Source organism: Oncorhynchus mykiss, chromosome 18, assembly GCF_057628025.1.
Source record: "Oncorhynchus mykiss isolate SJ-2025 chromosome 18, ASM5762802v1, whole genome shotgun sequence".
Taxonomy (NCBI): Eukaryota; Metazoa; Chordata; class Actinopteri; order Salmoniformes; family Salmonidae; genus Oncorhynchus; species Oncorhynchus mykiss.
Genome location: NC_143039.1, coordinates 46,790,009 through 46,802,393, shown reverse-complemented (window position 1 = coordinate 46,802,393; position 12,385 = coordinate 46,790,009). Strand labels below are relative to the sequence as shown.

General features: G+C 41.4%; 1 protein-coding gene across 1 annotated transcript; it reads left to right on the top strand.

The window, feature by feature from the left end:
* Window positions 1-1,241: 1,241 nt before the first annotated feature.
* Window positions 1,242-11,816, top strand: LOC110496183 (voltage-dependent calcium channel gamma-6 subunit). The gene is made up of 5 exons (XM_021571929.3): window positions 1,242-1,551; window positions 3,716-4,144; window positions 4,893-4,967; window positions 5,830-5,967; window positions 6,511-11,816. The coding sequence occupies exons 2-5, from the start codon at window positions 3,721-3,723 to the stop codon at window positions 6,732-6,734; spliced, it is 861 nt and encodes a 286-aa protein (XP_021427604.1). The 5' UTR covers window positions 1,242-1,551; window positions 3,716-3,720; the 3' UTR covers window positions 6,735-11,816.
* Window positions 11,817-12,385: the final 569 nt, after the last annotated feature.

Sequence of the window (12,385 nt, the reverse complement as noted above, 5' to 3'; positions counted from 1 at the left end):
AATCCTCCTGTCTGTTAGTGTAGCAGTCATCCCTGGAGTCCCTGTATGACCTCACTACATAAATCTTTCCCCCTAATAGGGAGTTGTGGTGTGGTGTTGCGGTCCTTACGCCCATGTCGTGTACTGTATGTGCTTCTGGACATGGGATCTGAATGGCATGTGCTCGGCATACAGTAGTGGCACGAACAGCCACCCCCATGCACTCACTGTGTAAGGTTGTGCATTGGGCGGCAGAGGTGTAAAATAATTACGGGTATGCTCAAATCTTTTATGGAACTTTCCGATACAAGAGAAAGGGACGTTTACGTTTGACTCAGCTTGAATTGGAGTTTTTATCAATCATTTATTAAGTCTCCCCGGGAAACTATTGCAATGAGGTTGCCTTTAGAATGGAAGACATCAAGCACATTTCTAAAATGTCTCCATTTCATATTATTTTCCTGCCAAGAGGACGCCTTTATCTAGGGCAATGTACATAACTCACACTCACTTTGGCATAGCGTCTTCATATAGCAGCTTTAAAATAGGCTTCCAGTTGACTCAAGCAATACAGGTTTAAAGGCCTTGGATCTTGCTCAAGGGTATGTTACTACTAACTGTTATAGACCCTGTGAATAGATCCTGAAAATCCAGCTGCTTAGCTGGAATCAGACAATACTGTCTCCTACACAAACCCAGATTGACCATGGATAAACTCTGGCAAAAGGCAGAGTATACGGTTTGCCCCTGGCCATTACTCGATCTCGCTCAGCCTACGTCACACCAAGGCTCTATGCAACGTTTCTGATTTGAAGTGTTGCAGCCACAATTCTTTAATCTACAAAGTACTAGCAGGAGCCCCAGGAATCTACCTTCACCCCCTTTCCTGACATAAACTCGTCAGCAGGCCTGTGTCTCTAGTAAAAAAAACATTATGTCATTAACAGGTGGTTGTCAAAAATAGAATGAAGAGACACACACACTAAATTATTTCGTGCGCGCTCTGTCTCTCTCTCACACACACCCAAAAACACACCCAAAAACACACACCCACACACACACACACACACACACACACACACACACACACACACACACACACACACACACACACACGCACACACACATGCACACACACATGCACACACACACACACACACTATCAGGTGCACGCTCACACACACACACACACATACACACACACATATGCACACACGCACACACAGACACTGATATAGTGATATAGAGTGATATAGAGTGATACACACAGAGATATAGAGACCACACACTCTTGACGCATATTCTCGCACATACATATTACAGGGGCCAGCAAAGACAGATAGATCCAGCACAACCGTACGTGCATGTCTAAACAAACATATACACAGGCATAGGCGTGTGGCCACATAGCTACTAAACACACCCACTCACACAAGACTACTTTGGCCTCCACCCTCTTTCCACTCCCCATACCTCCTTTCCTCTCTTCCTCTGCGACCCCTCTCTCGCGCACTCCCTCTCTTCGCCTCGCCCTGTTTCATTCCCGAACTGAACCACACGCACACCGAACAGGTCAGCAATTTCTTCATATCATTGTTATGATTCGTAATGTGGCCATGACTGAGTGTATAGTAAAGCTAAATTAGTAGAAATAAATTAATTTGGGTCCGTCGTAGAGAGATATTGAATTACATAATTGAAAAATAAATGGAATTGCTTGTGCTTATGATGGCCTTTAAAGTTGCTCTGGGGTGTCGGCATTTGTTGCTGGTCGAGTTTGCGTTTTTTTGCGTATTTAATGGAGTTACTGATCACAATGTTGTATATTTTAATAGGTATTGAAATGGAATAAGTTGATTTGAATGGAATATTGCGAGGCACTTTAAAACCTCTTCAAGATTGGTGGGTCCCGGTTGAGCTAACGTAGGCTAATGCAATTAGCATGAGGTTGTAAGTAACAAGAACATTTCCCAGGACATAGACATATCTGATATTGGCAGAAAGCTTAAATTATTGCTAATCTAACTGCACTGTCTAATTTACAGTAGCTATTACAGTGAGAGAATACCATGCTATTGCTTGAGAAGAGTGCACAGTTCTGAACATGAAAAGTTATTAATAAACAAATGAGGCACATTTGGGCAGTCTTGATACAAAAGTTTTAACAGATATGCAATTGGATCAGTCTGAAACTTTGCACATACACTGCTGCCATCTAGTGGCCAAAATCTAAATTGCACCTTGGCTGGAATAATACATTATGGTCTCTCTCTTGCTTTTCAAAGATGATGGTACAACTTTTTTATTGTTTTTTTATTGTATTATCTTTTACCAGATCTAATGTGTTTTATTTTTTCTACATTCCATTCACATTTCCACAAACTTCAAAGTGTTTCCTTTCAAATGGTATCAGGAATATGCATATCCTGGCTTCAAGGCCTGAGCTACAGGCAGTTTGATTTCGGTATGTCATTTTAGGCGAAAATTGTAAAAAAAAAAAAAAGGGGCCAATCCAAAAGAGGTATTCAAGACTGAATCATACAGGACTGTTTTGAATCTGTAATTTGAATCTTTATTGTTCAGAACTTCCTCTTCAGATCAATTTTTATATCCTGTGAGGCTAACGGTAATGAGGTGCAAACATTATTGCGGAAGCCTTTTCATTGCCTTAATTTGAGTTAGCGTACTAGTTGCTTATACTTCTTTGTAAGATACAGTAGCAATGTGTTGTCCATCTTTCAGTCGACATCTAAATATAGATATAGTTATTTAAGATGTATAAAACCATGTAAAAAAAAAGTGACTTTAACACAACTCTGACTTGATGATAGTAACTGATGTAATATGTGCACACAATATTTGCTTCGAAAGGTGAGAAAGGGTCAATGTAGCAACCATGCAGTTGGAAAATAGTATGTGCAGCATTAAATTGTCCATCATGTAGCCGTCAAGATGAAAATGATATTTGCCATGTTGGATTTTATCAGCCACTATAAGGGGGATACGGTAGTTTTAACATTTAGTTTATATTAACATTGTGATTGTTTAAAAAGGCAGTAGATTGTCTTCTACTGATGTTAAAACTCTCTGCTTTCGCCTTCTCCTCCATAACTGTTTCCCACCTTCTACCCAGAAGCTACCTCTGTTTTTGATCTTTTTTTCAAATCTGTTCTAATTTATGACCCATTTTTTCATTATGACCCGCTCATCATTGCATCCTTCTTCCAAACCACCTTTTACACCAAGCTTTCGATGTCTGGTGTTACTAACTTACAATTAATGATTTGTGCCGACACCCAAAAAAACTAAGCAAAATATATTTTCTGCACTGATAATCCGAAACATGATTTATCCTTTTTTATCATGGGTTTTAGCATGTTTGCTTCATAAATTGAGTCAGCAGTGCTGCTAATTCCCATTTGCCTTATTTTCCTGTCCTCCCACATCTTCCTGTTTCCCTCCTGTCCTCCCACATCTTCCTGTTTCCCTCCTGTCCTCCCACATCTTCCTGTTTCCGTCCTGTCCTCCCACATCTTGCTGTTTCCCTCCTGTCCTCCCACATCTTCCTGTTTCCCTCTCTCCATCCCGCTTGCCAAACAACCCCTGTCTATCATAATTTCTATTGCTCCACTGCCACTTCACCATAGAAACCCATTTCCTGTCTCCCACACTCTCTACCTGTCTTTAGCCATTATTCATATTCATTTTTTCTCTCCAATCGTGAACATCTGCAAAGCTGTTATGTGGTCCACCTTCTTTCTGCACGAAGAGGATGGCAGGCCGGTTCCACCGGGGGTGGGCGTAGGACCAGGAGCAGGTCTACTGGGACTGACCGGTGTCATGGGTGGCAGAGGGGCTGGGGCTGGTGCTATGGGAGTTAAGCGCCGGGCAAACGCGTTGACATCGAGACACCCAGGGGACATGAGCGAGGTCCAGAAGGGCAAGATCAAGCTGGCGTTCTTCGTGGCCATCGTGGGCGTGGTATTGACAGTCTTGGGCTTGGGCACAGAGTATTGGGTGGAGCTGTCCCCGCCCAAGAACTTCTACAACAACCAGACGTGTCTGGCGGCTCACTACGGGCTGTGGAAAGGATGCTCCCGGACTCTGTGGGTGGCGGACATAGACCCTGAGCGAGAGAGCTGTGGGCCGGCTGAACTGCCAGGAGGTGACTGCTCTGGGGCTGCATGAATAGGCCTACATGATTTTGTGTAAACCAAACAGCCTTAACTCAAACTCATTCATTCCAAACTATACAAACCCACCTATCAGAAATCACAGACCGGCAAATTTTGAATACCGGCAAAGTGTGTAAACCAGACAGAGTTCACTCAAACTCATACATTCAAAACTATACAAAACGCTCTCTTGAGAAATCCTATGGACCCTTCTATGGCAGATTTGAAAGGGGTAGCTCAGCCAGATCTCATGATTTCAAGGCCAGAAGTGACAATTATTATTTCATTACATAGCTATAGCCCCCACAGTTAGATACGGCTAGATATCAGGTATTAGCATTGTGTCCACAATCCAATCACTGGATGCAGGTGTAGACTGGGTCACAGATGGACTGCAATATACATTTACATTCTGTAGGGATAGATGCTTACCTTGAACAAACACACATATTACTCTCAAATACTGTACTAAAATAGAATAATAGTGAAGGCAGAGCTGTAGTATATTTGTATGGTAGTCTATATGTAGGATCAACTGCATGTATTAGATTACGAGATGTCATGACACTAATTGTATAGAAGAGATAACAGCCTTGGTATTGTCATCAATGTGCGCGAATGTACGACAACTAGTGTGCAGCAAGCCGTACGAATCGCAAAAAGATTATGGTGACGGGCAAGTGGATAAGGTCTCCATCCGTTTCAAATAAGTTCCTCGTCTCTCCTCATCTCCTTCAGAATCTCACTGCAACTACTTCAAGTTCTACACCACTGGAGAGAATGCCGTCATCTTCCAGAAGACAACAGAAAAGAGTGAGTCAAGCTTGTCCCCTGCCCTCTTTCAACCTATGACCCACCTTTGCTCGCCCACTCTCTTTCTTTCTTCCTCGAGTCTGTCGTCTATGTTTCACTGGGTCAGCCATTGACTGCAGTGAGTGTCTATAATGCATTCCACCCACTCCTCTTCCGTTACAGCACTGAAGTCAGCAAGACAGCGTTTCTTCGTGAGTCTATGGGGACCAATTGTGAAATCCTGTTTTTTTTTTCTCGAGCTCTAAACCAGAAGTGTCGTGCACCATATTGTTTTAAGAGGGCCACTGATGGCCAAATTCTTTGGATTTATTATGCTCAAAAGAACAATATCTTCTGTGTTTTGCATTCGTTTCAATGAGAATGATGCCCTATATTTATTTTGATTTAACTGGGCAAGTCAGTTAAGAACAAATTCTTATTTTCAATGACGGCCAAGGAACAGAGCTGCTTGTTCAGGGGCAGAACGACAGATTTGTACCTTGTCAGCTCATGGGTTTGAGCTTGCAACCTTCCGGTTACTAGTCCAACGCTCTAACCACTAGGCTACCCTGCCGCCCCCATATGTCAGGAGTGTGACATTTTACGCTTCCCATTATCCTCTTGGCTAGTCAGAGGTGATGTACCAATATCTGTTAGAATTATAAGTGGATGCCATGACCTTGACCTTTTTGTCGATTGCCATTTTTGAACACTGTTTCACGCATGTGGTTGTTTTACTTACCTTAGTTGAATGTCCTCATTGCAAGGCGCTCTGGATAAGAGAGTCTGCTAAATGACTAAAATGTCATTGTACCTGGTGCCAATGTACTATGAATGATGGAATGTACCTGTATCAAGACAATAACCGTTTCTCTCTTCCCAGGTCTGAATGTGGCGGCAGCCATGATGGCCCTCTTCGGTCTCTTCCTGATGGTCATGGGGGCCATATGCATCACCACAGCCCTCAGCAAAGGAGAATCGTTCTTCCTCAAGCCTGCTTCGGTTTGCTTCGTTCTGTCAGGTGAGCGGGTAGACATGTGACAGCCAAGGTATTATACAGTGTGTGGACATAACATTAAGAATACCTGCTCTTTCCATGTCATAGACTGACCAGGTGAATCCAGGTGAAAAGCGATGATCCCTTATTGATCCCTTGTGGGAAGCATTAGAGTCAACAGAGATAGGAGATAGGATGCGAGGAGAACACCATTCAGACCTTACCCATGTTGCAGAGAGTTAGGACTTAACCTGTGCAGGCAGCAGAAACAAAACAAAGCTACTGGTACTCAACACAATTATTATTTTTTAAACGAAAAACATAGAGCCATTGTTCAAGAGTATCAAGGGAGCTAACTAATTAGATACAAAGGGCATTAGTCATGGCTCCTGTACAGTCCTGATATACTCTGAGGCTCTGAGAAGTGGATGATGAAAAGGTCATATACTGTATATCAATACCACCTCCACCATCCCATCAGTAAGGTGTATTTACCATCTCCACACACACCAAGACCCTAATATCTCTCTCTCTTTTGTTCTTCATCCCTCTCTTTCTCTCTCTTAGGCCTCCTGATGCTCCTATCTCTTACTGTTTTCAACCAATCGGTCCTCTCCTTCCTAGCCAGTGACCACTCGGTGCCTTTGCATCACGAGCTTTCTTGGTCAGTGTCCTGTATTGGGTGTGCAGGGGTCATGCTTATTTTGGGCGGAATCCTCTTTCTCTTGCTTGCACTGCCATTCAGCCCCTGGCGAAGGTGTTTTCCCCCCAAAAACGAAAGTGACAGCTAGTGAAGAGAAGGAAGTATTGCACTTTATCTGTATGTCTTATAACTGTTGTTGAGAAATGGTGTCTTTTGCAGTTTTACATTTTACGAAGATGTTCCTCGTCATAAATGTTTTTTTCTCTCCTTATTTTGCATAAATCAGTAGAGTTCATTAACGGGACATTATACTGCTCTTGACCTATGAAAGCTGAATAATTAACACTGAATAATTAACCAGGTTTCCATTCAACATTTTTATGTGAGTAAAATGCATGTTGAATAACAAAATGTCATGACAGGCGTGAAACATATTTTTTGAGGGGTAAACTTTCCAAATGTCAACAAAACAAAATATGGTGGGATCTTTCTTTGTCGGTAAAAATGAATTATGCGAGAAATGTCGGTGGAAACGATTTTAACAATCATATCGAGTAAACTTTGAGTCACGCATTAACATGTAGTGTGGTCCTCCCACTACGACTCGTCGGAAAACATGCAGTCTATTAGGCTACAGATGAAATCATTTATGACAAACTTCACAGGCTGGTGAAAGTGCAAGGTGATGAGCTTGATGCTCCTTTCCAATAAATATTGAGGGTCTTATTCTGGTGAACTGATAATCGATGCTTGGCTGCCGTTTGACAAATAAAAAATAATGTTGCTCTTTTGTCCATAATAATGGTAGGCTATAGGTGCGCTCTAGCCAACAGCGAAATGCGCGTGCGTGGCTTCAAGCTCAAGTGACAATACCAGTGTAGGCGAACACGCTATATACGCAACCTTGTTGTTGTTGTTGTGAGAAAACCATCAGTAGAGTCTACAATGCGATGGAAACCCATTTAATTTGTATTTTTTATTCGGTACAAGGGAATGTAACAGCAACATGTATTTTATGTGCACTACTTTATCACGCACAGCCTTTTATCTTCAATAAGTACATTTGATGGAAACATGTCTGGTGGGAAAATGCACATATTTGTTTTTATGAACATTTTAGAATACTCACCTGAACATCTGTAACCAATTGGAAGGATGCCTAGCTACTGACACATATCTTGGGAGAATCGAAGGTGTTAGTTGACAGCAAAAATATCACATTGCGTGTGCAAAAAATGTCATGTGCTGGTATGTTCAAACATCTCCCCAAGTGTGAAATTCAAGTTATTCAAAATAATATTAAATTAATGTAACAAGAACAACTGTTTACAGTTGTTTTTTAAAAATATGTAAACATTACTTCTTAATTATTTTTGCCAAAACTTTGATGATATTGTGATCGACAGTCTTATCAGAGAGTATACTTTTAAAGATAATAATTGGAATTCAGATGTATTACACAGAAAGTACAGTACAACAATTCTAGAGTTTCTATTAAATAAATACATACACAATCCCATGATATTGTAATGTTTTTACAACTGCCTTTAATATACAGATACAGTGCATTCGGGAAGTATTCAGACCCCATGACTTTTTACACATTTTGTTACGTTAAAGCCTTATTCTAAAATGTATCACATTGTTTTTTCCCCCCTCATCAATCTATAAACAATACCCCATAATGACAAAGCAACAACAGTTTTTTCGATTTTTTTCTACATTTATTAAAACAAAAAAAACCTGAAATATCACATTTACTTAGTATTCAGACTCTTTATTCAGTATTTTGTTGAAGCACCTTTGCAGCGATTACAGCCTTGAATCTTTTTGGGTATGACGCTACAAGCTTGGCACACCTGTATTTAGGGTGTTTCTCCCATTCTTCTCTGCAGATCCTCTCAAGCTCTGTCAGGTAGGATGGGGAGCGTCACTGCACAGCTATTTTCTCAAGAGATGTTCGATCAGGTTCAAGTCTGGGCTCTGGCCGGGCCACTCAAGGACATTCAGAGACTTGTCCCGAAGCCACTCCTGCGTTGTCTTGCCTGTGTGCTTAGGGTCATTGTCCTGTTGGAAGGTGAACCTTCATCCCAGTCAGAGGTTCGGAGTGCTCTGGAGCAGGTTTTCATCAAGGATCTCTCTGTACTTTGCTCCGTTCATCTTTCCCTTGATCCTGACTAGTCTCCCAATCCCTGCAACTGAAAAACATTCCCACAGCATGATGCTGCCACCACCATGCTTCACCGTAGGGATGGTGTCAGGTTTCCTCCAGACATGACTCTTGGCATTGAAGCCAAAGAGTTCAATCCTGGTTTCATCAGACCAGAGAATCTTGTTGCTCTTGTGAGAGTCCTTTAGGTACCTTTTGGCAAACTCCAAGCAGGCTATCATGTGCCTTTTATTGAGGAGTGGCTTCCGTCTGACCACTCTAACATAAAGGCCTGATTGTTGGAGTGCTGCAGAGATGGTTGTCCTTCTGGATGGTTCTCTCATCTCCACAGATGAACTCTGGAGCTGTGTCAGAGTGACCATTGAGTTCTTGGTCATCTCCCTGACCAAGGCCCTTCTCCTCCGATTGCTCAGTTTGTCCAGGCAGTGTGCTCTAGGACGAGTCTTGGTGGTTCCAAACTTCTTCCATTTAAGAATGATGGAGGCCACTGTGTTTTTGGAGACCTTCAATGCTGCAGACATTTTTTGGTACCCTTCCCCAGATCTGTGCCTCAACACAATCCTGTCTCGGAGCTCTACGGACAATTCCTTTGACCTCATGGCTTGGTTTTTGCTCTGACATGCACTGTCAACTCTGGGACCTTAATTAGACAGGTCTCTGCCTTTACAAATCATGTCTAATCAACTGAATTTGTACTCCAATCAAGTTGTAGAAACATCTCAAGGATGATCAATGGAAACAAGATGCTCCGTAGTTCAATTTCGTGTATCATAGTAAAGAGTCTGAATACTTATGTAAATAAGATATTTTTTTTGTTCAATACATTTCCTAAAATGTATAAAACCTCTTTCCGCCTTGTCGTTATGAGGTATTGTGTGTAGATTGATGAGTAAGAAAATGTTATTTAATACATTTTAAAATAAGGATGTCACGTAACAAAATGTGGAAAAAGACAAGGGGTCTGAATACTTTCCGAAGGCACCGTATATATAAATATATCAAAGAGACGTTACCCTCTGAAATTGAAATATTTTCAGAACTCAAAGGTAATGTCACGATTAGTCTACGTCCCAGGCCATCATGTCTTGTAGATTCAGTTATATTCCGCAATTTAAAAGTCATGTAAAAGACCATGTAAATTCCAGAGCTGCGGTGCTTACCTTTTTCATTCATTTGTGTAGCTTGATCTACATAACCAAATGGCGTGGGATGTGTCGACTCACACTGACATCAGACTACTTTTGAGGTCTTAAAAACAGCTGACAAATGTTGATTTTGGAGTTCAATGTCCCTTTAAATGTTAGACGCGCCATCTGCTCCAGGTACGTGGGTGACCATATTATAGAAATGGCCATAAATTACTAAAGCGGGCACTGTCTAAAAACATCTCTGGCTGAAAGAACAGGCAATTTCATCGTCAATCATATTGAAGAGGTAAAGTGGCACAATTTACTGCAGCATTTAGGCTACTAACTAGGTACAGTGCCTTCTGAAAGTCTTCACACCCCTTTACTTTTCCAGATCTTGTTGCGTTACAGTCTGAGTTTACAATGAATTAGATTGCAAAAAATGTTTGTCACTGGCCTAAGCAGAACACCCCATAATGTCAAAGTGGAATTATGTTTTTCGAAATGTTTACAGATGAATTAAAAAAACGAAAAGCTGAAATGTCTTCAGTCAATGAACTCTTTGTTATGGCAAGCCTAAATGAGTTCAGGAGTAAAAATAGCCTTAACAAGTCACATAATAAGCTGCATGGATTCACTCTGTTTGCAATAATAGTGTTGAACATGATTTTGGAATGACTGCCTCAGCTCTGCACCCCACACATACAGTTAGTTATATGTAAGGTCCCTCAGTTAAGCAGTGAATATCAAACACAGATTCAATCACAAAGACCAGCGATGTCTCGCAAAGTAGGCCACCTATTGGTAGATGGATAAAAAAATGTTATAAAAAAGCAGACATTGAATATCCCTTTGAGCATCGTGATGTTATTAATTACACTTTGGATGGCGTATCAATACACCCAGGCACCATAAAGACACAGGCGTCCTTCCCTACTCAGTTGCCGGAGAGTAAGGAAACCATTCAGGGATTTCACCATGAGGCCAATGGTGACTTAAAAACAGTTACGGAGTTTAATGTCTGTGATAGAAGAAAACTGAGGATGGATCAACAACATTGCAGTTAATCCACAATACTAACCTAATTATCGGAGTAAAAACGAAGGAAGCCTATACAGAAAAAAAACATTACGAAACATGCATCCTGTTTGCAACAAGGCACTAAAGTAAAACTTCAAGAAATGTGGCAACATTTTTATTTTTGTCCTGAATACAAACTATCATGTTTGGGGCAAATCAAATACAACATGTTATTGAGTATCACTCTCCATGTTTTCAAGCAAAGTGGTGGCTGCAACATCTTATGGGTATGCTTGTCATCGTTAAGGGCTGAGTCGTTTTTCAGGATAAAGCAAACCTGAACGGAGCTAAGCACAGGCAAAATCCAAGAGGAAAGCCTGGTTCAGTCTGCTTTCCACCAGACACTGGGATATGAAAACACCTTTCAAAGTACTGACTCGGGGGTGTGAATACTTATGTAAATGAGATATTTCTGTTTTTCATTTTCAATACATTTGAAAAAACGTTTCTAAAGACATGTTTTCACTTTGTCATTTAGGGGATTATTATGTGTCGATGGGTGAGAGAGAAAAAAACCTATTTAATCCATTTTGAATTCAGGCGGTAACACAACTACATGTGGATTATGTCAAGAGATATGAAAACGTTCTGAGGTCAACATGTGTAAGGTTGCATTGTGAGAAAAAAGAACTATTCAGAATCATACGAGCCTTCAGTGTTGTAAATCATTAACCCAAGGACATTTCATGTGTTCTGTGTAACCGTTCATAAATACCGTAAGATGTTTTATCTATTTGATCTTTTTGTAGTGAGAGTTCAACGGGTATTGGAAGGTGAATTGTTTCTGTGGTTTTTAATGAAAAACAATTGCGCATGGAAGACTGGATGTAACTATTAAATGTGAAGACGAGACATATCCCCCTCTCTTGTGCCTTTTTTCTGTCCCCATCATTCAGCTCTCCGTCATCTTAAACACACATCTCAGTCACCATCTTGACCTCTTTCCAGCTCTGTCTCCACTGTCTGCCACATGTTATCACCTTCCGCTACAAAATGTAGAGCTTGGCGACTACTGCTGAAGTGGATAAGAAACACAAAACCCCACAAATCTCCCCACCACCAACTCAGCCCGCCCTTCCCACAAGTTTTTAAAAAAAGTCATTCCGGGCTGGTCCTCGTGTAGGCCTATCATGTGTCTCTATAAATGCCACACACACTGTTACTCATGTCTCACCCTGCCTCTAGTGGCTGCTCCTGTGGGACGGGGTCCAGACGATTAGTGGTGGGGTCTACGCTGTGTTAACCTCTACCCCTGTTCTCCACCCTCCTGACCTGGCATGTAGACCTGAAACACGAACCAACCGTCTCTAGACACCTGACTCTTGGCCAAAGCTGTATATATAACACGTTAATCATTTTTAGTGTGGGTAAGTGACGTGAATGTGTCTAATAGTTTACAATGCGTTTGCATTGTAAGTGTGT